Source organism: Drosophila ananassae, chromosome 3R (genome assembly GCF_017639315.1).
Source record: "Drosophila ananassae strain 14024-0371.13 chromosome 3R, ASM1763931v2, whole genome shotgun sequence".
In the NCBI taxonomy this organism is placed as follows: domain Eukaryota; kingdom Metazoa; phylum Arthropoda; class Insecta; order Diptera; family Drosophilidae; genus Drosophila; species Drosophila ananassae.
Genome location: NC_057930.1, coordinates 17,874,712 through 17,899,767, shown reverse-complemented (window position 1 = coordinate 17,899,767; position 25,056 = coordinate 17,874,712). Strand labels below are relative to the sequence as shown.

At 40.7% G+C, this 25,056-nt stretch overlaps 1 protein-coding gene across 10 annotated transcripts; it reads right to left on the bottom strand.

The window, feature by feature from the left end:
• Positions 1-737: 737 nt before the first annotated feature.
• LOC6497166 (anoctamin-8) lies at positions 738-24,760 on the bottom strand. 10 transcript variants are annotated; one of them, XM_044716450.1, is made up of 19 exons: positions 24,575-24,759; positions 23,564-24,030; positions 10,925-11,177; positions 10,142-10,512; positions 9,786-10,078; positions 9,573-9,728; positions 8,732-8,797; positions 6,435-6,570; positions 6,250-6,380; positions 5,909-6,190; positions 5,505-5,834; positions 4,992-5,354; positions 4,839-4,930; positions 4,420-4,560; positions 3,705-3,966; positions 3,151-3,249; positions 2,229-2,679; positions 2,019-2,164; positions 738-1,961 (listed from the first exon to the last, which is right to left on the bottom strand). In XM_044716450.1, exons 2-19 carry the CDS (start codon positions 23,832-23,834, stop codon positions 1,731-1,733), a joined length of 4,074 nt encoding a protein of 1,357 aa, XP_044572385.1. In that variant the 5' UTR covers positions 23,835-24,030; positions 24,575-24,759; the 3' UTR covers positions 738-1,730. The 10 variants fall into 10 exon arrangements, with proteins under 10 accessions (XP_044572385.1, XP_044572384.1, XP_044572386.1 ...); XM_044716449.1 differs by having other exon boundaries at positions 23,564-23,996; XM_044716451.1 differs by lacking the exon at positions 3,151-3,249 and having other exon boundaries at positions 23,564-23,996.
• Positions 24,761-25,056: the final 296 nt, after the last annotated feature.

Below are 25,056 nucleotides of genomic sequence, written 5' to 3'. Positions count from 1 at the left end.
AACAACAACGACAGCTCACCTGCAACAATGACAAGTGTTGATGGCGATGACGATGACGATGTACGGAATATGGGGTATGAGGTATGGGATCTGAGGTAAGAGATTTGTACGTGGAATTGCGAGAGAGACCCATCTGTGTAGAGGGTTGACTTGACCCGTGTCCACCATTCGTTAAGCTCGGCTATAAAACAAAATGAAAAATGTTGTTGCAAAAAAAATACAATAAAATAACAAAACACTTGTTCCCATCTAGTGCAGTGCTATGTGGAGGGCAGTGGCTGGAGGAGCCGTTCTATTTGATTTAAACGTAATGATTAAACCGCAACCGCAACGATGCATATGACAATCAGTTGTGGAAAAGTTCCACAGCCGACCCTAAGCCGTCCATTATCCTTGACCCTTTTAATTAAAACAAGTGCCTGGGTATGGGGAGATGTTTACAAGATTTACATATTTTTCAGGTCTACCTAGTTGCATACCAATTAAAAGGAATGGGGGTAAACAGATTAATGGCAAAGTATCTTAAAAGCAAAATCTAGAAGACTGAGTTTATAAGAACCTGGTTCTTAAAAATCACACATGTATAAGGCGGACTGAGTACTAAAATCTTTTATAATACCTTTTATAAGGTACCTTTCTCTTTAGTATCACTTGTTCCTAAAAGTATACCATTTTTTGAACCACTTCCTTTTAGCCAAGTTAGAAACCTTATAGCCAACCAACTAAAAATCAGTTAATGGGTTTCTCAAATGAATGGGCTTTAATTGAGTTTGTTTATCCAACACAAAAGCACATACAATCATTATATTAGTTTTGTTTGTATAGATCGTTTCAATTACACTTAAAAGCTACAATATATTTACAAATATCGTTTGGGTGAGTGTTTGAGTGCGCTTGTGTTTAAAAGTAGGACCTATGCCTACAATACGATACATATTTCTTGTAATAAAGCAATTACTGAGTAAACGAAGAAATGCAGCATATTATATTTATAGTTTTTCGTAAGAGAAAGCTGCAGATGTTGATAGTTTTAATCCGATCAGTTGTACCATAGCTAAAAGCGAGTGCGAAGGCTTTATCCTTTGAATATGGAAGGAACAATGGACGATATTATCTCACAGTTGTCTGTATTCGTTTCGTGTAAGTGCCTCAGCAAGTCGTTGTGCTGTCAGATTTTGATTCGTGGGTGAGTGTGTTTGATTGTTGTATTCCTTAATTAATATACGTATATTCAATATTCAATTACTGGCAACATAAATGCAAAACGTAACATTTTCAACATTTCTTCGTGTAACAAATTGATTTTTACTGCTAAACGCTAATTAACATTGACTACAAAAAACACATTTAACGGCTAAAACGCTAAACAAAAATTCGTTTTAAAATTTGTCTTTCAAAACATTATTGCTTTGCTATTTCTGCATTTGGCTTGATCGCTTTTGAATGTTTCAACTATTGCAGAAGGCTTTAATGTCATTAATTTCGGCAAAACATACGCTTCTGTTTTGAATGAAATAACTTAGTTTCCCTACTAAATACTACTAGGTATAGTTTAATAGTTGCATCCAACTCTGGACAAGACACACATTCAGCAAATTTGCTCACATATCATCAGTAATTTCGATAAGATCTCAGCTAGATGGGGGAAGGATCAAGTGCATAGAAAACTATTTACAAAGTGTGCGAGTGGTTTAATTAACTTCGGGATTTTCGAATTTAATAATTAATATTTAATTATCCGTATGTGGGTGCGAATGTGAGGGCAGATGATAATGCTGCGGCTGTTGGTACTGATTCTGATATTGATACGTCGACGATCCGGCTTGACTCGAGGATGACGGAGCTGTCGTGCTTGCAGGCTTAATCGCAGGTTTGATGTCGTCGATTTGGATAAGCTGTTCGATGGGTATACAGGACAACTCGCCACCCACAGGCTGGGGCATTGGTAGTTTTGCCAGAGCCTGTAATAGAAATTTTATATTTAATTTTGATTTTATTTTATAAATTTTAATATCTACCTTGGCATGTTCTACGGCTATGGTGGCTGCCTTCTCCGCCTCGCGCTGTCTCCGCTCCTTCAGTTTGAGGGAGAATATGGCCACGGATCTCGCACTCTTGACCAGCTTCTGTTTTAGGCGGGATTTCTTGGCAGCCAATTCAGCAGCTAAAAGGGCAACAAGGATGAAACATATCAGATAAATATATATTAAGTATATAGTATAAATTACCCTTGGCTTCATCATCCGTATTGCCCGCTGATGTGGATGCGGCCTGAGCTTCTTTATCCTTTTCTTTTTCTTTCTCCTTTTCCTTTTCCCTTTCTTTCTCTTTCTCCTTCTCCTTTTCCCTCTCCTTTTCTCGTTCCCTTTCCTCCTTGGCCTGCTTCTGTTGCTGCTTGTGGGATGAACTGGATGAGGAGTTGGATAGGGCGCCGACACTGGGCCGGGATTGGGAATTACTAATGCCAGCGGGTGCGCCAGTTGGACCAGCACCGCTGGGACTGAAAACGCTACCGCCACCACCCGAGGACGAGGATGAGGATGCGACTATTTGCTGCTGCTGCTGGGAGGCTGGCGGAGTTGCTAAATTGCTGCCAGGTGCTCCGGACTTCATGGCCACGTTGCACCAGGATGGAGCTGGCTTTAGAATGTCCGCGGTTTCTGATGTGTTTCCAAGTTCCTTCAGTTGGATATACGGAGAAAAGAATGTGAGTTAGTATTTTAGTTGAACAGTGTGATTTTTTGCCAAATCTACAGACATCAAAAGCTTTTTGGGGATAGGCTATATATATTCATGGGTATTATGCTATATATCCATGCCATTTGTCGGTTAATAGATGAGTGATGGGGTGGAGGTGTGGTGTAGGATTAAGAAGCCAGCGTGGAGTTGTTTATAAGAAAGCTTCTGCCATGCCAAATTAGTATTTTTCGGTTACTTTCCCCTTGCCCAAAACTTGAATTTTCAATCAAAGCAATTTTCAACGAGGATATAACTTTATGATACTACTATTAATACATCATCTACTATCAATGATCCTGTGTAATTTCCAAGGACGAACACCAACAATACACATCGATTAACAAACACATTCTTCTGGATTTCATATATGCATGTTTATAAAAATATATATTATAGGCATCTCTCCACTACCTTTGCAATACAATCTATGCTTCTATGGAGATTCGTATTATCGTTGACTTTTAATCGTGACATCCATTCTGGTGCATGAAGTTTAATGTGTAGCTTGTCCTTTGAACGGCAAAATTCGAGTGGGGTTTTGGGTTAAGTGAGTATTTGTATTTATTCAAGTGAGGGTTAAGGTAGTGCATTTCTAAATCTTAATTTCAATTTCCTAATTACTTAAAAAAAACATCAGTAAAGTTTCAAATTAATCTTTTATAAATTATCCTTCAACCTATACACTTATATTTCGAGTCCCTTTGAAAGTTAAGAGTGTAGAAGTCTTCAGAAATTGTTAGTAAATTTAGTAGAGTGATGATTTAGGATAGCTACGGTTTTTTAGTAAATTCCACAAGTATCAGAGCTTGTGTCGGGTAATACTAAGTTCTACAGACACACAATACACATGGAGCAGCTACAGTGGCCCATTGGACCTGGTCACTAAGGAAATTCTTGTGATTGGAGGGTAGTTCCTGTTTATAAGAAGTGCGATTATACTACAGTTCTATTCCCCAGGATCTTACGCTCATGGTCAGGTGCGTGGAGCTCTCCGCGGATATCTTTCGGGTCTTGTACGGTGGTATCTCCGGGATCGTCTGCTGCGGATCCCTTTGTCCGGATAATTGCCGCATTGTGGTCCGCTGGGGACTGCTGCTGGTGCTGCTGCCAGTGTGATCAGCTGAATCGCTGGATTTCTTTCGGAATGGCGGTATTTCTTGGATATGCATCGCCTGCATTCGGGCTGCATATGCCGCCGAGTTGAGGGCTAGCGTGCTGGCAGAAGCTCTGTGCCATAAAAAAAGCGAGAAAGAGGGGAAAAAATACAGAAAAAGTGTAAGAAATATAGTAAAAAATATTAGATAAAGCTCATATTAGTAAATACATATAAAAAGATAACGAAGATTCAGCAGATTGGCCAATAGAGAGAGTTTGACGAATTTTGAAGGCTTGTGGAAAGTTTAAAAACAGCAACGAACATTAATTAACCCTCTAATACGAATAGTATTTGGGAAATAGTAAGATAAAATATTGTTTTAAAGTTATTACAGATTATCTTGATTAATTGTCATTAGAGGGTTAAGGTAAGCAGATCTAATGCCGATTTCGAATTCTATTCGATTTCCGAAACCAGTTCCAGATGCAAACAATTGCAGCATTCAAGTGGTCTATTATATACATCTTTGTTATAACACACATCGATCTATCATCTAACCAACTATCCATCCAGCCATCATTTACCCGCTTTTCAGCTTTTGTTGCTGTTGTTTCATTCTCGGATTGTTTCCGGTTAGAGCTGTTAAATTTCTCACTGAATATCCAAGATATGGCGGAATTTCCGGTATAAAGATTTGCGATTTTCTAATACAACTCTGACAAGCTCTAACAAAGAATAAATATACAAATTGAGCTTAATTTTAAAAGGAGCCAAAAATATTAATGAAAGAAAGTGCGCATAATAAACTAGAAGAATATTATTAAAAAAGTAAAGGTATAAAAAAGTAGATTTCATAATTTTTCTCTCGAAATCGAGCTGTCGTGAGAGCATGTAGTATACGAGTATAATGTTTAGGGACCATTAGTTCCTTGGCGTGTGCAAAATACTTAGGATGTCAGGACCCTAACTCCTTCGTTATTACTCTAATTGTGGGGAAACTTACCCGCCATTGCCGTCCTGATGCAGACTCGACATTGAGGCGCCGCCGTGCGGGGGGGTTGACTCATGCAACGGCCTGATGAGTATGGTGCTGGTCTGCAGAGTGAAAGAGTAATTTTTAAATGCATATTAGACTTCGAGCCAATGCCACACCCACCTGTGAGGGCGGTGAGTCCGGTGACGAGTCGCGGTTCTCATAAATATTAACATCCGCCTCTATGTTGCGACCATAGCTGGCGAAATCCTGACCATAGAGCAGTATATCGTCGGCCACCTGGCTCTCCATGGACTGATCGTGGGTGGTATTGGCACCGCTTTCCATTTGCATGCTGCTAGGACCCTCTTGTTCCGGCTGAGTGGACGTGGTCGACTGCGGCGTGGGCGGTGTGGGTCGTGGCGATGTGCCCTTGCATTGCATCTCCCGGCGGCAATGTTCGGCGCGTGCGATTTCCGCCGCCAGCCAGGAGGGCAACTCCGGCAGTAACCAAGTGAGTGCCTGCCGCAAACCCAACATTATGTGCTGCAAACAGAGTCACAATTATTTATTTATCTCAGTTATTTAAAATATGCACTAAAAAATAAGGGTTTTTAAAGTAAAATATTGTATAAAGAACTTTAAAAAAAGTTTAATAAACTAGTAACAAAAAATTCTTTATTCCATGATTCTCACCTCGAGAGTGACAATCAGAATTATTGTCTGGGCGGTGGTCAGTCCCGGCCACAGCCTCGAAACCTGGCCAGAAAGGCCAATTAGGGCACAGTTCACGATGACAGCTGCCAGGGAAAGGATGCTCAGGGCATTCTGCCAGGTGCCAATGTTGGCCACACGCTGTCCAAACGGACGCTGATGCACATGGGCCAGCTTGAAGGCATCGGAACGAATCTCCATCAGGTTGTTGATCAAAGCGCAGACGCCGGCCAGGGGAAAGGCGGCCGAGAAGAGCACCACATATCCCATTTGAACAAGCATCTCCAAATGGTCCGAGAATGTGCCATCATACTGAAATGGAATTTGGGGCACAAAAAAAAGGGGTGAGTCAACAATTGAATAATTAAAATGTCGCACACACTCACCTTGTACAAAGAACTCTCAATTTCGGCCTGTCCGATATTCCGTTTGGATTCAGTTTGGTGGTGTTGGCTTTTAGTGGGCGTGCCGGATCCCTCCGCCTTCAGCTCGGCCTCGGCAGTGGCCAGTTCTTCGGCCAGGCTGCGTGTCACATTTTGGGTGGGGCTCAGAGCTCCCCACATATTGAAGCTCAGCTTGGCCAACTTCCATTGTTCGACAAAGTAGGGAAGGGCGGACTCGCGAAGATTTCCAATAATTTGACGGGAAATTAAGAGACCAGCCAGTTGCTAAGGGGATTATAAAATAAAATTAAATAATTCCCAATTACAAAGAATATAATACTAACCTCTTTGAGCTTATCCTCGTCCCGTAAATAGAAGGCAATATAGAAAAGCGATAGGAAAGAGTTGACGAATTGGAACAAAGCCACTTTGGCTATTAAGTGATTCTCATATTTTGACTGCAGACGATAGTTTTCTGTAAAATATTGAATCAGTTTGGAAGCTCAAGCATTCTGATAGCCACACTAACCCCGGTCGTTAAGCCACACGGCCAATTTAAAGTAAGCCTCGTCCATTAGGGTAATGGCTCCTGCCAGTAGAACCTTGGGGATGACACTTAGGCAGCACAGGACGCTCTCCTCCGGCAGTTTCGAGTCCCACCAATCCTGTTGGTGTTTGGGAATGAAACAAGCTTCGTATAAATCTTAATTGAAGAGTTTCTCATTAGCCGGATGTCAGGGGGAAGTGTAAATATTAATCAACATTAGCTCCACCCACCCACTTGAAAATGCTAATCAATTTCCGCACGCCCACTTCAGCCCAACTCCTATATCGTTTAATTAACCTCTAATTATAAATCCCCACTTCCTGACCTATTTTTCTCCTATTATTTCACAGGATGTGGGATGTTAAGAGTTATTTCCGTGGCATTAGTTTGTTTGTGGCTTGTATTTCTCTTGATATCCCTGATACAGGTTTAATATTTACTTTACTATTTATTGAAGAGTTAAATACAATAGGTATCCTTTAACAAAAGCCTTTCATGCCTTCGTTTAAGGTAGCTACATATTTTAAAAAGCTTTCATAAAGTTTCGCATTATTCGAGCTAATAGGCAGTTAATTTAATTCCTTTTTCCCCAAACCATGCAACATATTATGGCAATTTATTTAATAGCTGTTAATTCTCTTTGAAGTTGACCACTTTTTTATTGACGTATTATGCTTAATGGGCTTTAATTATTTTGTTTTTTGCAGCCGCGTAATAATCAAGGTAATGCATCCAGGAAGTTAACGAAATGGAAACTTCCATTAAATTTCAGCAGCTCCATACAAGTCATTTGATACAATGTATGTTACTTGGTTTTTATGCCACACATCCAGCTAACCACTAAACAGTCAACTGGATACTTGTCCTTTCACCACACTAGTCTGCTCTTGACAAATTCCACCATAACCGCATACAAACTCACACACACACGTGGCACGCTTCATTACGACAACATTTAGGTGCTCGGCTGAGCAGTAAAAAGAACGGAACCGAAAATGCCATTGTCCCCAGGCTCCCAGGTACGCATTAAGCCACATGAACTGCCAGCAAACACCCAACGGTGGCCAAAAGCCAAACAACAGTAACGACAACAACTAAAAGGTCCATTGTCTGGTTAGTGAGATGGGAGCATGTCCACTAAGGATGGCAGCTTTTTAGCACTTCTTACGAGATGAGCAGACGAAAGTGTGAAATGGTTTCTCATCGCGTGAAAGGTCATAAGACACGCCTTTGAAGGACTACCAGTCAAAAGTTGAATCTTTAATTCTAACAGATAAGTCGGTAAGAGTTTAAAAACTATTTCAATCTCATGAAAATGCAATCCTCCTTCGCTTAACAAGAGCTCAAAAGGACCTGTCGCAATTATCACTCAAAGGTCAAAGTTTAAGATAGCAGCAAAAAATAGAATTCCCCCATCTAACACTAACGGACAAATTAAAGTTTATTTCCCTCAAGATTTTAAGACAATGAGGGCTTGAAGGTCACGGTTAGTTGATGGCCATTCAACATGGTGGCATCCGTCCATCGTCCTTTCGGATAGTCCCTAACTTTGGGACTTCACTCCTCCCACACTGAATCTTCAATTATGCGTAAAATTTGGCAATGTCAACACAAGTTGCTTAGTATTTTATCAACGTCGCTGTTGGGGTCGCCAGTTCTGGGCTTTAATGTGCTCCTTTTTCTTCTATCTTGCTCATCCTTCAGCTTCCCCAAAGGCAGTTTATTTTTCGCCAGCTGAACATTTTAATTAACGTCAGCTTGGTTAAAATAAAAAAAAAGTGTGAAAAAAGAACTGCGTATGCAAAATAATAGCCGCAAGCCATTGCAAAAACGCTTCGACCGAACTGCATATGTGTGGCCAAAGTTTTAATGAAAAAGCGGCTTGGTTAGCACAGCCTGGAAGAGCGAAAACCAAAACAATTCCTTTTGAAAGAGACAGTCTGAAACGGTTTGGATTAATTGAAGAATGGGAAATAACTACCAACAAAAACGCTGCCAATTGTAGCAATTCCACGGAGTAACCGAGTAGATTGCCGTCATAACTGAAATGTGAAGCTAGTAAGCGTAATTAACTACTCTTAAGGATAAATCGATTGATCCGATTATGATATTTCTGTGCTAATGACATAATTGGCTACTAAAAGCTACCCCTTATCCATAAATCATGTTGCATGTTTTATGCATTAGAGCCAAGCACTCGCTCGGGACTACAAATTAAACTCGTGGTTACACAATACATACGCTTAACAATTAAAATGCAAGTAAAAATGAATAAGAACCTTGTGCAAATTATACATGCATTGAGCAATTCCTTTGTCTGGTATGTTATGGTGATCCAGCCAATCCTGTGAAGTATACAAAAATAGAAAAACCAACAGAAGACCAACACAAAAGTTTTAATAAAACGAAAATGAAACAACAATTGAATGAGGCGTGGTGAGTGATTATGTTAACAATATTTTAGATGTATGTTTTTAGCATAGTTGTAGCGAAAAAAAAGGATAATAAACCAAGTAAAATATTTACATATTCGATAGAAGGAAAGTGTGTGCGAGGGGCAGTACAGATATGAGCGTGTGTATGTTAAGCAATACCAACACAAACATGAACAGCAACCAAAAGTGGCTAACACAAATTGATAAACAGACAACACCCACTCACACTCACACCTATACAAGGACCTCATCACGTCGCACACATACACACACACACATCCCCTTAATGTGAAAACAATATTAATTATACGCCCCGTGTAACACCCGTGCGAATTGCTCTGAACTGGAGCCAAACAGAGTTGAGTACGATATCGTGATCGGCCAAGAGTGTTTGGCTTGCAAATAAACATAAAGCTTTACGGGTCTGTTTCGAACCACTTGAAATATAATACATTTGGATGGGCCATAAAAATATGATTATACGATAATGATATTCCTCGCAATATAAAAAACGAAGGAAGTATTTGATCCTTCTTTAAGGATATTACATTTAGTTTAATATTCACTTATCGCTTCGTATTTGCAAAAGTCACACGCAGGACATTGTCACTTCCATACACACTCACAGACTTCTTCCTTATAGTTACGTATTTACAGAATAACATATATTTTTTATGCCACTCACCTGAAAGCGCAACATGAGAAACATAACAACAAAGACCATGCAGAGACAGCATCCTATAATTGGAAAACTGACCAGGTAGCGAAACGCACGTCGTTGCCAAGCAGGTGCTTCCCTGGGCTCTAGTCGCCCAGTTACGTTGTTCTCCTCCAAAGGACCCTGCATACGCGACAACATATTAATTATACAAATTGGTTATAACTTCGGTTGGCCTACCTTGTACAAGGGCCTGGGCGGCTCCAGCAACTCTGGTGGCGTTGATAAAGTGCCCCAACGGAAAGCCAACTCCACGGAATACCGTTTCCAAGCCTCCAAGTAGAGCGAGGCCCAAGCTACATTGAATAAGGAGAAGAGCACATGACCCATGTCCTGGGCCGTCTGACCCTTGCCCCAGAGGATGCAATAGAGAATGGTGCCAAAAACAGCCGGTACGCCCAAAGCGCAGGTGTAATGACCTAGCCAGGCAAAGTATAAGGCAACCTTAACGCCAAAATAGGCAGCAATGTCATCTGAAAAGGGGAGAAATAAAGAAATAAGTTCATAAAAAAGGATATCTTCATCCTGTCCATTACCTAAAGGCTGTGGTGCAAATATCTGTTTAACCCAATGCGTCTGGAGCTGAGTCAGAGAGCTGGGTTCGTGCAGAGGAAAGACCTGTGTGATCAGGCCGGACTCCTGCCAGGCAGCCACGATGCTCTGGCCCTCAGAAACAGCCGCTCGTCCGTGCAAAGCATCGATGTCACTGCAGCCGGCCCGCAGTCCTTGGAGCACCTGAAGGACCAGCCATTGACGTTCCTGTGAAGTGAACAGCACCGTACTGCCCACATCCCCACGCAACTGTTGGAAGCAGTGACTCTCGCGGGTGGTGAACTCTCTAAGTGCGCCGCCCAAATCCGGTCTTAAACGCTTTGGCAGGCGGGCATCTTCGGCGGCTTTAAAGAGGCTAAAATAAGTGTTTATATTAGAAAATATTATAGAATACATAAATAATAATATTATATTACAAAAAAAAGGTTTTCTCTGAAAGATTGCCAAGCATATTCTGATTATTTTCTGAAATCAGGACACAAAATAACACAATTGCCTATATTTCAGGGCTAATATAAAAAGGATGCCAAACTGCTCTTTTTTCATTTCCTAAAATTCAAGTTGGTACTTAAAAAAAGGTATTGAATCTGGTGATATAAGAACATCTTAATAAACTTTTCAAATGCCCACAATGAGTCTTATTTGACCCAGAGTTGGTTATGAAATAAGGAAATGAGCACAGTTTCAATTGAAATCTTTGAAGAAAAATCAAAAGGAAAACTTTTTAATTAAATATTCCCCCCCTGCCCGTTAAAAGATCCACTTACACATTCACCGGAGCACTGACATAGAAGGCATTCCGCCGCGTACTCTCGTGCGCCTTGACCTGGACCAGGAGGCCAAGACCGGCCGGCGGTTGGGAGCGGATGCGGGCCAGGAGCCAGCGGAGTGCCTCGTCTGGCGCATCCTCTGGAAATTCAATAACCACGTCACATTGTGTGGGAATTTTATTGAGCCAGAGGCGTCGCGGCGTCATCAGATGGCCGGCGTAGGGCACTTTGCGGCGTAGTTGGCGGGAAGCTGGAAAATTCAAAAGGAAAATACACGTTTACTTTCACTTCTGCTCTGGTTCTCCAACTGCATATTTATGATTTTTCAGCTGCTAAAAAAAATGTTAAATAGCAAAGCCCCAAGAACGAAAGGATTTTTCCCAAACATAAAAACATCAACCCTTTTAGGGCTGGCCAAAAAAATTCAAAACGATAGAAAAAATATGCAAAAGAGGTACAAACTTTGAAATAGAAAACTTGTGGCCCTTTTGGACACCACAGCCAAATAGGAATAAAATCCGCAGCACAGGCAGCTTTTCGGGAAAAATGTTCTATGCCACTCAAATACACAGATAGATAGTCAAAATAAACCAAACAAATAAATAAACAAAGCTGACAACATGGTACAAATGTAAACGACAAACCGCAAAAATCTACAACTTTTAATTAGAGGAGGTAGCATCATCAAAAAACAAAACAAAAAGAAGGAAAAATAAAAATACAACCAGGTAACTTGAGAAGTTGAGGCAACAAGAAAAATTACGAAAGAATTGACTAATGACTGAACAAAGCTTTCCACAGAAGGTAAACTTACACAGTACAAAATTATTATAAAGCACAATTCAATTTAGAAGATATAAGAATCCATTTAAAAGCCAATGAAAAATAATATTTTATGTTATTTAATTAGAATACCTATTTTATATAATTTCAAAGAATGATCTATATTTCAAGTGTACCCGTAGTATCAACGAAAGTTGGGTGCCAGATTTTAACGGTCGTAATTAATTATGAACTCGTCCTGCTCTGCACCCGGCCAAAAGTGGAATTTCCAAAGGAAGCCATAATAATGACGGGGAGAAAGGAAAAAAGCACATCTGCACGACAACTGATAGAAGGCGAGGACTTCTTGCAGCCATTAGGACTCGTGACCTTGCCGCACTATCAACAGCTTTCACTTTACATTTGGCTAATGAATAATGTCACTTGCAATGACCCCAAATTTTTGGTTGGTTGGCTGCCAATGTTGGCCTTTGATAAGAATAGTAATAGTTATTTCTTTTGCCCTTGACAGAGCTGGAAAAAAAACCTAATTGAAATGTCACAGTTACTTGGGGAGATGACCAAAAAAAAAAAATCGACTCCCATTGATTTAATACCTAAGTCTTTCTAATTTCCTGCCTAAAATAAAATACAAAAAATCCTCTAATTCCCCAAAAGCTTTCGTCTTTTGAAATATGAGAGACACAAAACAAAACCCATCATTAATTAAACATCAGAGCCATTTATATTTTCGGAACAGCTTTCCGAACAAATCTCCATTAGCTCTGGCATATTTAGATATTTATGTAACAAACTCAATTATACAGATTATGTTGTAATACCTCTGAATTGGTAACCAAAAAGGGCTTAATTACAATGCATTCCAGTGGTTCTGCCAGTTCTAAATATGGTGTTTGCGTTGGAGGAGGGATCTGTAGAACAAAACTCATTAGGAACGACAAAAGCAGACCGCAAAAGATGACAGTATCCTATGATGCGGAGTTCGGTAATTAATTCCATGAATAAACCAGGAACAACAGGAAACACAAATCTATACCAGCATGGAATTGAAAGATAGCGGCTTGGTTCGGTTTGGTTCTGTTGCATGGCAAATGAGCTGTGAATTTGTTTGTGGCAAATGCAAATACCAAATCGCTTCAAAAAGAACCCAAATCCGACGCCCCACGGGCATCACATGATAAACCCATACGCAATCAATGTACACAATATACGATTGCCATTTTGATATGCTAAACACAAACGCACCCATCAGGGGCTATGGCTGGGGATGGTGCTGGGAGCGATGGAAGAGCACGCCGGAACGGTTTCCACTTTCAACTTTTATATGGCCGTGGCACCCTCACGCACTGCTCATAAAATTGTCACAAAAGAATGGATCATGGCCACAAGGACCTCTGCCGGGAGGAGCACGCTCTGTGCATAGTTGCCCTTCCATATCCTAGGGGATTGGGGAATAAAATTAAAGGCAGTTTGAGGTGAGGGAAAAAGCCAAAACCCGACACACTTTATTGCCGGCGTAGGAATGCAAATTAGGATAGGGCCAATAAAATATGTAAAGCTCAAAATGTTGGCAATTTGTTGGTTACTTTAATCATTATTAAATTATTGCTACTATTTACAGGAACTACTTCGATTTAGGGATAACCCAAACAGTTCTTCAATCTTCTACATTTTTTGTGTTGATCTAGGGTCACCTTACTAATCCTACCCTATCTAAATCATTTTCTGCGAGTAATAAGGAAAATAGCCAAATGGCAGAGCCAGCAGAATCCTCCATCACATAAACTACACAATTCATTATACAGTCGGCACATGCTCAAGTTGACACCGACAAGGACGACTCCCGGCGAAACGGGACCAAGACCAAGACCAAACCAAACCAGACGAGGAAGTGCCAGCTAATGCTTTCGGCTGTTAAATCAGCAGCAGCAGTGGGCGCCCAGGGGCAGGCTGTGCGTTGAATAATTAATGAAATCGACTTTGGGCAACCATCCGGGCTCGGTTGGTGGCGCAACCAAAACCCGAATCGCGCCACAGCCGACGCATAATTTGTTGCATAAGCAGGACGAGGCTGGAAGAGTGTGATGGCTCAAATTTAATCAGCGGCTGCTGACTCTGGAGTCTGGGCGGAGTGTGATGATGTGCAGCTCAGATCCCTTCTCGACAACATTCAGTTAAAACAGTTTATGTTTTAATTAACCTTGATGACGATGAACGAGGACCGAGAGTAGCAAGAGACGTGAAGCTGCTGAAATGACTAGAAAAGCTCATTAGCAAACGCTCAACACTCCACGCTGAATGTCTGACATAATTGACTTGAGCTAGAATTGCCTCTAATTGAAATTAGATGATGTAATTTTGATGATGACCTGTCGTACTCCGTCCATTCTCCACAATATACATAGTTACTGAGGAAACCATTTTCCATTATCGGATAAGTTAGTCAGGTCAGGTAGTCGATTGGGAAGACTCGCCATCAAATACATGTCACATTCTTGGCGGGGAGACAACAAAGTGGTGTTCACTTTAGGGGATTTCCCTCTAACGACAATCTGACAAAATGGCTAAAAGGATATAAACAATATAAAATATATTGCTTCATCCTGATAAGCCAAGACAAGAGCTTCAACATTGAAATGGATGTCCTTTTTGTTTTCAACATAATATCATATGGTTTAATAAAAATTTAACACTTAGGTAATGATGCATTGGAGATATATACTCCGATTAAATGCTGTCAACCTACCACACTCATTTCATACATAAATTTATTTGCATATTTACTTAAATCCTTGCGCAAAGGATATTAAATATTTAATCGACGACGAAAGAATAAATCGTTTCTGTTTCATTGGAGCAAATTTTTCACATGGGTCCTATTAAACCCAGTCAGCCGTAAAGTATTTTCCTTCTTGGGAGTTAAGAGGTGCCGTGGTTTTATCGTTTCACTTTTTCAGTTTTATTGGCATCCTTCTGGCTTCGCTTACTACAAACTACGTATGTATATATAATACATGTAGTGTCCTTTGCCGGCAAGCCTGTATTGATGCACTGTATCCTTTCTGTGATTAATGTACCCAAAACTTCATTCCCATTATTTTTTTGTCGTGTCTCCTCCGGAACATTCACCGGCTATCCACTGCTCGTCCTTTGTAACTTTTACTGCCAAAGTGGTTGACAGGACAGTGAACATTCAAGGACCACCGCTTGGTCAGCATAAATTAATTGCATTTGTGTATGGGACACAGGCCCCGGGATACGGCGGAGCAGACACAATGGATGTGCGGAGGCGTTCTCCAGAGCCAGCATAAGTATTTATCATCAGCAGGTATGTGTGTTTGTGCTTCTGAGTGGCTTAAGGACATTAAGGTGCCGAGGCTTTAATTGAGTTTTAATCATGTTAAGTGAAAGTGGTTAGCAAAATCGGATTGTCAATGTGTGTCAAGCTTAATCTTTGATAGAAGGGGATTATTCTCTATATATATAATACAGATAGTTAATTTTATGTAAACGCTTTTAAGAATATACAATTATTCAAGGCTATGCCTCTTTCACATTTCTCCCTCGTTCATCTTATCTGCGCTGATATTTTATGCAAAAGGATTTTTCATAGACATGCTCTTCCGCACTCTTTTTCCCAAATGCTATAACTGACAACTAAAACCACTCAAAGTGTCAAAATCCCCAATCAGAGTGGAAGGGAAAGATGGAAAACGAATGGGTCTGGCTGGGATGGAGCATCTACATGGCGGACCCTTCATCGAGACGGGCCCTTGAACGAGTTCCGAGTATATTGATTGGATCTGCATAAATAATTGAGGGCGAACAATTGAAAATCAAAATGTTTTGAAGACAGCGGACACTACACGAGATAGTATAGTCCATTATATTAAATGGCATCTTCTTCAGACTCCATAACAGTTTCAATTATCTAAGTGCGCTGTAAGTCCTTGCCAAATTAAAGGGTTCAGTTCTGCTCAGTTGGCTCTCGAAAGGGTTAATTAGGGTTGACGGCGACAAGGCTTAAAGTTTCTTGGGCCCTTTCAGCTTAAATGTGTCTGTTCTTTTTTCTAACAAATTACAACTTTTAGGTCGATAAATAAATATAATTGAAAGAGAGCTAATCTTGCATCTTTCGAAACCTCACAATCTTTTTCCTATTATCTTTCAGGCTTGAAACAGGGTTGTCGGAAAGGCAAGGGCCTGTGGACATAATTACAAATTATGTGCGCAAATTAAATAATAAATCTTGCTTATGTTTATAATGAAAATCCACTTAGCACGGAACAGGCACAGGGTCAGACAAGAGCAAAAAAGCAAGGCGCGAGATAACAACAGGACAGGCAGGCAGCGAGCCAAACAAACAGGACATGCCAAGGACATGCACGGCAAGAGATTTTCTCCGCACTGCTGTCTCTTTTCATTTTCCCGCGTGTGCTTATGTCGAACATTATTTAGTTGCCAGCGCTGCTATGTTAATATAAGGTAACACGAATTCTCCCCCAAAAACCTCTAAGAACACAAACACACATACCGTTTAGAAGAAGCAAGAATGCCAGGCCCCCAACATTTTAATGGTTCTTGAAGAGATCCAACCAGATTCTCGTCGCAGCTTTAATAATTTTAATTGCTTTAAACATAATTAAGTCTGCGAAAAACCATTTTGTGTTTACAATTTAAACCAAAAGTGAATATGTCAGCTGGAGGGAGGTATTTTAATCTATAATGCGAGACAACGAAACCATAATTTGGTGGTGTACATGGCGTATACGTAATATGTGCTGCAAACGTCAGACTATGTCATGTTAGGAATTTTGTCCTGTGGCGGGGCTTTTGCAATTGGGAGATGTTCAAAGTGGCTGTGACGGCACCTGACAGGTGCGTATATCAATGCCATGTACTCCAATTGTCGAATGTCAAAAGAAACAAACAATTGGCATCGAAAAGGCGAGACAATTGTTGGATGAAAGTGCGGGATTTTAGGGATAATATTTGTATTATTGTCAATTAAAGTAATTCTAACATTCTACGATCCTTAAATTGTAAATCTCTGTAACACCTTCAAGCCCAAATCTACATAATAAAAGCCTTAATTTCAGCCGCCTCTACTCGATATGACTAATCACCCAAAAAGAGGAGATTTTTGATTAATTGCTTTACAACTGGTTGGCATACATTGTGGTGCTTAGCATGTTGTTCCAGCCTGCTTTATGGTGGAAAAACAAAAAGACACTATGAACCAGGAAGTGATGATTGATTGTGCCTTTTAACGACCACAAAAACTACCATAAAGGACAATAACACAGTGACACAGCCAGACCCTGTGGCTGTTGGATCCGATACTGGAAATCGCATTTAGCCTCGTAAGTGACACACACGCAGGCTGTAGCCCCGGCCTTGTAAATGCAAACCATTTAAACCAGAAGGAAGCTCCTACCGAAGGATAACCGCAGCTGAGTCCAGTTGAATCTGTGGCCAGGCACATGTGGCCCTACAGCTTATCTCGGATCTGAGTCGCCTATACGCACACTTAATGTAAACCACTGAAAATCTATGATTGGAATATATTTACTTTATATATACGCACATAATTGATTTAGTGGTGTCCGGACATCTGTTCAACGTCGACCAAGTAAACAGGATGTACGGCGGAGAACACGCAACGCAGAACATCACTTAAGAGGCACCGGATGTACTTGGCAAACAAATGTCCAAGGTACAGTACTACTTCGCCTCTGAAAGCTTAAGCCATATTTTATAGATTTTTAACTTTAATAATATTAACTTAATTAAAGTCGCTTCCGATTATGTTGCTCTAGTAGGGCTTTCGACCTAGACAGCCTTAAAATTGCTCCATCATAACGCAATTTCCTTTCCGCTGCTAGCTGTCTTTTTATTGAATAAACATTATGGCTTGGCTGTCTGACATCAATTTTCCGCATCCTCGCCTCCGTCTGCAGCTCCTCGGTAACCGGAAATTGATTTTATGTTGATGTAAATTAAATAACTAAAAAGCGCACACCAACAGGCACACCAACAGGCCACGCACGACTTCCAGCCAATCACTTTAGAAAAAATATGCTCTGCGAATAAATATACTTTTCATTGCAATAAATATGTAATGACAATCCAAACGAGCTCTTTCCTGATCAAAAACTGCAAATCATTACGCATACCATATCGGAGAGAAAAGAATGTCAAAATTCAATTGAATTGATGAAAGAATTTCTGGCTGAGCGCCACACGAAAGGGGTGTGATTGATATGAAACCATTTCCAAATCACAGCCTGAAAATTGTGTGGAAAAACGTCAAATGTTATTTATGACAAAACCAAGCAGGAGCAGGCGGAGTGAATGACGAATCGTTTACAAATGCCACAAACTGGAAAATATTGGTGGCATTCATGAAATTTTACAAAACATAGCATACTTAATTGGGCCTGGCAAAATAAAATTGCAGAAACTATTTAGGTTTTTATATATTTTTTTGATCTATTTATGTATATCCCTATTTATATATTTTATTACATATTAACATAGTTACTCAAGGCATTTCAGCTATTTAACAGTGACTGATACTAAAGTTTTTGGCGAAATGCTGCAAACATTCAACTTCCGTTGGCCTCATTGATTTTTTCTATTTCTATTTTAGTCATTTTCGGCAATATTTCCAAGTGCACTTGCGGCTATTGCGACTATACACACCTACATATATAACTGATACGTACAGCAGGACAAGTACTATACATACCTATATATATAGGTTGGACTAGAGCCAAGAATCGCTCCAATGACGGAGGGCATGCAACATACAGAAAAAGAGTACATTTGGATTGTTTCTCTTTTCCTTTTACTTTGTATTTTTTTGGGCCAATTTTTTGGCTGAGTAGAAAAGCAAGAGCAGTGCTGTTGGCGGTTGGTTCGCCTCAACTTCGACGGAAACAGGTAAAAGATAGCGGAGGTCCTGCCCAGCAAAAGTACTGCGAACAGGAACTATTTCCTTTGCCATGGCTTGGGCATTTGTGCACTATCCTTTGTTTCCCGTAAAGCGGGTTAAGCCTTCAGCCAGGACTGACGAATACACGAGCATCATCAGGACTAAAATGTTATGCACAACGGGAATGCAGGCAAGATTGTCAGATAGCTTTGGCTTTACGGTCTATCCTCCCACCCATCTCCACAGCCCTTCCTGCAACACCATTCAAGTCTGGGATATTCAGACTTCTGAGTCTGAAATCGAATTTCGGCAGTGCTTTGCTACGTGAGGGGTGTCAAGATACCATGTGAAAACTGGTTTGAGGGGCGGAGAGTGAAGCATTCGATATGAAAGGACATTGTCTAACCAGGCACCAGGTTATCACTACCTTATTTGGTTTTTTACAAAGAGAAAGGAACTATTATTGAATATTAAAGTCATACTATTACTATTATTGTAAGCAAAGACATAGCATCCAGTATAGTGCTACACATCTGATTCCTTAAATAGAAATACCCTCCTCCACATTGACATTTAAACGATCCGCAGTCTGGGTGAGGGAATATTCTTATTCTAAATCGAATCACACGAACCAAGTGACTCGTAAGAGGAATCTCTTGCCCACCTCGTTTCACTCTGTTGAATCCCTTTACGAAGCTAATCAATAAGAAATTAAAGCAACACTGTGCAGGCAACCTGGCCGACACGCAATGAACTCGGAACGGCAAGAGGCAAAAGGTAAAACCGTTGACATAAGCCAATCAGATTAGCAGCCAATCAAAGCTATGAGCCAAACTTGCACACAGCTAAGCAAATGAAAGCGGTATGGTAACAGAATACCGGGCAGGGATACGGATAACGAGGCGGGGAATATATGGGGTTTTTTACGGAAATTAAGCTGCTCTCAATGCCGGCGGCAGCACAGATGCCAATGGTGCTCATAATGATGATGGTGATTATGTTTGACGCCATCAATGACTTTAACAATTTCGAAACATCGACGCACGCAAAAAATCCATCCGAATTGTGGATGGATTGACTTTGCAGACTCCTGCTCCTTCACCTGCAAAATCCCGCATCAGCTGTCAGACAGTTCAGTCAACGATTTAGGTGAAAGTATACCAAGCATATGCAACTGTGCAACGGATGCAAATACACACAGCAACATCCGGTTGCCTGTAACTGGCACGTTAGAAGAGGATGGTGAGCCTGTGGCTAGGCGATTCGGTTGCATGTGCTCAGGAGCGGTGTCGGGTAGGTTGGCTTCTTTGGAAGCAACATGCACTACTTGCCACGCATTTGCATATCAAGATTTTCAACAGAATTGTGGCTTGACTGAATGCATGTCTAGAAAACAATTGAAGATCTTTCGGCTAAAGTTTTTAAAATCTTTAAGTATTAGGTTGCTCGCTGAATAGTCCTCCGATATAAGCTTCCCTTTTTATAAAATATTACCAAGCAGAAATAAGAAGAATAAAGAAAAAGGATTATCAACAAACTTCTGATTTACTTCATTTTTTCTGAGCTACATCACGACCGCAATCATTCCTCAAATAAACTGACAGCTTTGCAAATTTATGTAATTTATTATGTGAAAAAGGATCTTAGGAGAAAACAAAATATGTATGTATTTTTAAGCATTCATTTGATTTATTGAAAGCATAAAAATTCATGAGAAACCTCGCATTTAATTTGGACAACTCTTTTGAGATTTCGCTGGCCCTGAGAGAAGCCATCAATTTGTCAGAGAAAACGGAAGAAACAAAGCACTCCTGCACTGCGCACTTAAGAACCATAAAGAATGCAACACAAACAATGAAAAGGCCATTAAAATTTTTTGTTTAAAAATCAGTTCCGCTCTTTTTCAGCTTCCTAGTTCGAGCTAAGCCAAAGTGCAATGACAATGTAATGGCGAAATAATGGTTTGCCATGGTATTATCTTTATGGAGTCTCCTTGGTTTGGTTTTCGATGACCTCTACTTTTTAATTTCCTCCAAAGTTCAAGAGCAACTGAGAGGGAACATTATTTGTTTATTCTTTCAAATGATTTTTTTGCCAAGAAGAAAAAATCTGACAGCCCAAGAAAAATGAAGCATTTTCCGTTGCCATGTTTTTCCCATATGTGTGCTCCATATTTGCTTTTCTCTCAGCCGAAAGCTTTCGTAGACAAAGGACTATGAAAGTGTGGAGGCAAAAAGTAAGAATAAACTATGAACATAATGTGGGGCTTTTGTTTGGCTTATGTTTTTGGCCCGCGATATACAAGCATGTAGAATGCCACATGTTACGCCCCAAGATCAATGCAATAAAGAGATTCAAAGGATGAATAACCCAGGGGGTGAGCAAGTGAATGGATACAGATTATCTAGAAGAAAAGCAGTGTCACATAAAGGTAGCCTTTCATACGAAAGGTTCCATAGAAAGGACATGGTTAGTTACTCAGGAGCTTTCTACTCATATCGGCTGTCTGTTGAAGTCATAAATTTTAAAGCTGTAGTTTTTGTCATTCAGTTTTCCTTTCATTTAAAATAATTATTATTGGAATATTTTCTATTAAAAAAAACCTATTTATTCAGGTCATAGAATAAATAATAAATATTGCACAATTGTTTGAAAACGATTGCCGACTCTACAAATTTATTTCCCACTTGAACCCTGACAACAATACCATAAAAGGGGTTAACTGTCAGAATCATGGAATCATCTATGCCGAGGAGCCATCCACAGACCCATTCGGGGGCCTGTCAATGCCGATGGCAGGCAGTACAACAAATTCCCAGGCTGTGCCCTGAAGCCAACGCAAATAAAAATGACAACAAAACAATCTTCGACAAAGGCAAACAAACAAAAATGCGAATACAAACACGGACAGTTAGACAACGGCTCCCAGACGAGAAAGGAGGCAATGTTAGATATGACTGAAGTATGATTCAATTCCATTACCAGAACCAGAACCGTTCTATGCACAACGAGAACTCGACAATAATCGATGAGCTCCCATGAACGCCATTCGGCAAATTTGCTTCTAATTCTTAACGCACGCAAGTGCAGCTCCAGTGAGAAATGGGTTGGCGCTAATGGAACATTGGGGATGGCAGTTATCGGGGGACACAGGATAGGATAGGGTGAGTAGGGTGAGCTGGCCACGTCACTCCCTCGTTCCAGATTGCCAGTAAAGTTTAAAAGTCATGTCTGCCATTTTGGCAACACGTAAATCCGCGCACTTCCTGAACACTCACTCTTCGGCCACACAGTGGATGGTACTCTGATGAGGAGCCAATCGAGGTTCAGGTCAGGAGCCCTACTTCCCCCGCTGGGGGAAGCCAGCGGAGCTCATGGGTTCACGCGAAAAACACCGCAACACGCTTTTAAATTTGTTGTGCAATTTTCACAGCTAACGAAGTGGGAGACCATGGAATTTGATTAGAAATTCAAACGGAAATAGGACTTGGAAAGCCAGCAAATTGTGAGGGATATTCCACAAGACTAATGGTCTTACATAAGCTGGGGAATAAATTCAAATCGAAATAAATTATAATAAACAGAGACCAACATAAAGAATGACTTTCTCTTTAAAATAGTATTCCTTCCAGAATTATTCCTTCTTAAAATGTTAACAAACTTTCACCAAACAACTCACTCTTCTACCAAATCCAACCCTATACCATATAAGGACTATAATCAATACGTAGTAAAAGAAATCGACTTAGGGGCCATCCAACCTATAAACCTCGTATGCTATTGACATGAGACACTTCACCCTTGCACGCAAGCAAGCTCAACCTTGACCCATAAAAGCTAATGAAATTAATTAACTACCCTCATGGCAGTCACCGCAAGTAAACATGGAAGGAGCCAAGTCGTAGAATTCATCACATCCCATATCCTATATGGGGCAACTCGGGCGAATGGGCAAACACTTGAAGTAAACTAGTTAATCCATTTGCACACTCAACATTTAATGAAACCCACTACCACTGCCAAGCCACTGTTCCATAAAAAAAAGAACAATCAATATGGGGGGCTGGGGAAGCGGAAAACCAAGTCCAACATGCCAGCCAGGCAGTCAGCAAGACGCCCAATCAATTAAAGAGTAATCAAATGGGGAATTTTCCCGCTCCACTGTTGTGGGGGATGTGCAACGCTTGGAGCGCATTTTCTTTGTCATCTGCTACATAAATAATTCAAATTGCGCCTTCCTTCAGACGTCGGCGACGTCTTTCAATAGCCTGGCAGCACAAAGGACTCAACTGGGACAATGGCAATGCGCCTCTGCAGGAACAGAGGCAGTGGCCCCACATACCACCACTTACGGCGGAAAGAATGGCAAAGTTAGTTTTATTTTTCTAACGCTAACAGAACTTGACAACGGAACCGGAAGTACGGCAATCTAAAAGTCATTCGATAGTTGGCTCGATCACAATTAAAAACTTTTAAGCAAATTGTTTGTGAAAAAGTAAACTTTTCATCAAAATATTTTTAGAAAATATATTTTCAATTAATTAAAGACTTAAAGCACCTATGCAATAGGTGGCTCCAAAATCCCTTCTATAACAAAGGGGATCCAATCAAAGTTTCCGACGTGCTCCAGTTGTTTTTGATTAAAGAAAAATGAGAGCCCTGGAGCTATTCGCACGCCGTCGTTCCGCCTTCTCCTGCAACCTGCTATTTCCTATTTTCCACCTATGACAAATGAACCTGGCTTGGAAGTTGGAAGCCCCGGTGGAAATTGTTTGTTTTTCCGCAGTAGGGTGGTCTGGAGCTCAACGCAATTGGCACTCAAATATTCATCTGCTTACGCCCGCCAATTCTTTTTTTTTTGAACAAAAAAGAAAAATAGGAAATTATTATTGTTGTTTTTTGGCTTTGACACTCACCATTCTCGATGGTCTCCTTGGCACAGGATATTATTTTGCCTTTGCGACGTCGCAAATTCGATTCAAAATTGTTGTCATCGGTGAAATCATCCTCTCCGCCATCCCGGGTGCCGACACCACCGCCACCACCACCATCGCCGGCTGTTGTAGTTGCCGTTGTTGCCGTCGAATCCGGCACATCCTCCGACGATTGTCGCTCCGAGTACGAAACTCCTTCTCCGTCTCCGGATCCTTCACCTCCTTGCATTAAAGTTTTAAAACTTTGGCTCATGCTGTGCCAAAATCCCACTTTGCTGATTTATTTTGAACTTTATTTGTTTTTGTTTATCAGTTTTTTTTTTAGAGTTCCAAGTATAATGGAAGATTATTCTATTACATTTCAGTTAATCGCAAATATTTGCGTGTTTATTAATTGACTTATTAGAGAAACTGGCTAAGAAAATGGTTTCACTCATTAATCAGATGACCTAAAAACGCAGGTAAACCGAGGAGGCCTTTTGATTACGAGTTTATGAAAAACTTAAACGGAGGAAAACGCAAAAATTGGGTGCGTGATTCGAAGGAAAGCTTGGCACGCAATCGGCGAGGAAAAGTGTAAAAAGAAATGCCAAGACTGCCGGCTAAAAATATGGTGTTTTTTCTCTGTTTTTGTTGCCGTAAATGGCTAGTAAAAGTGGGTTGGTTGGCTGGTCTGGAAGTCTAGCGATAGTAAGCGACCGAGAGAGAAGGGGTGGGTTCGGATTCAGTCATTACCCGCAACCCCCGAGATGGATCCAAAATAAGTTTTCAAAAATAACTACCAAGCCAGCCAGCCAGCCAGCTAGTTTAAATTAAAAAACCTTTTTCGAAGTTTTCGCCAGACATAAAAAAATAACAAAAATGAAATGGCTTTCTTATTTCATAATCGCTTCTTGCATTTAGGTTAAACAATCGCCGAAATAACAAGCACACACAACTTTTATTTAAACACTAGGAAGTGGAAATACTAAGTTTCCATTTTCGATAGCATACTTTTAGGCTCGCGTTGCCGTTAGCGGACGGGTGAATACTTTCGTGGTTAGTTTTATTTCAAAACTGTTAAATATATTTATTTCTTTTCCTGTGGAAATGTGAACAAGGGTGGAGACGTCGAAAGAAAGTGTTTGCGCGCTAGGAAATGCCGTCAGAGACTGAAAGTCTTTCACTTGGCTGTGGGAGCCAAATACCCAACTCGAAGAGCAACCGTGGTGAGTTACTCGGTTATTGATTTTGTTCCACTGCAAAGACAGTAAACGCAGAGAGCCGCCGGATGATGGCTATGCTATGGCTTTTGGTGGGAGGACGAGGTGGTAGTGGCAGGGCGAGGCAACCATACACATTCAAAAAGCCGGCTTCCATCCGGACGGAGAGCGCGAGAGCTGGCTGGCGCAAAAACAGACAGAAAGACAAACAACAAACAATGAAACACGAAGGATGAGTACATAAGAACAAACATATGATTATACCGGGCACTA

What these genes read in the sequence shown, in the direction of transcription:
- LOC6497166 (XM_044716450.1), bottom strand. Translation starts at nt 23,834, where the DNA reads ATGAGCCAAAGTTTTAAAACTTTAATGCAAGGAGGTGAAGGATCCGGA. An exon ending in ACGAGGATAAGCTCAAAGAG is followed by an intron (nt 6,191 to 6,249) that starts GTTAGTATTATA and finishes TAATCCCCTTAG; the next exon opens with CAACTGGCTGGTCTCTTAAT. An exon ending in CAACAAAAGCTGAAAAGCGG is followed by an intron (nt 3,967 to 4,419) that starts GTAAATGATGGC and finishes TTTATGGCACAG; the next exon opens with AGCTTCTGCCAGCACGCTAG.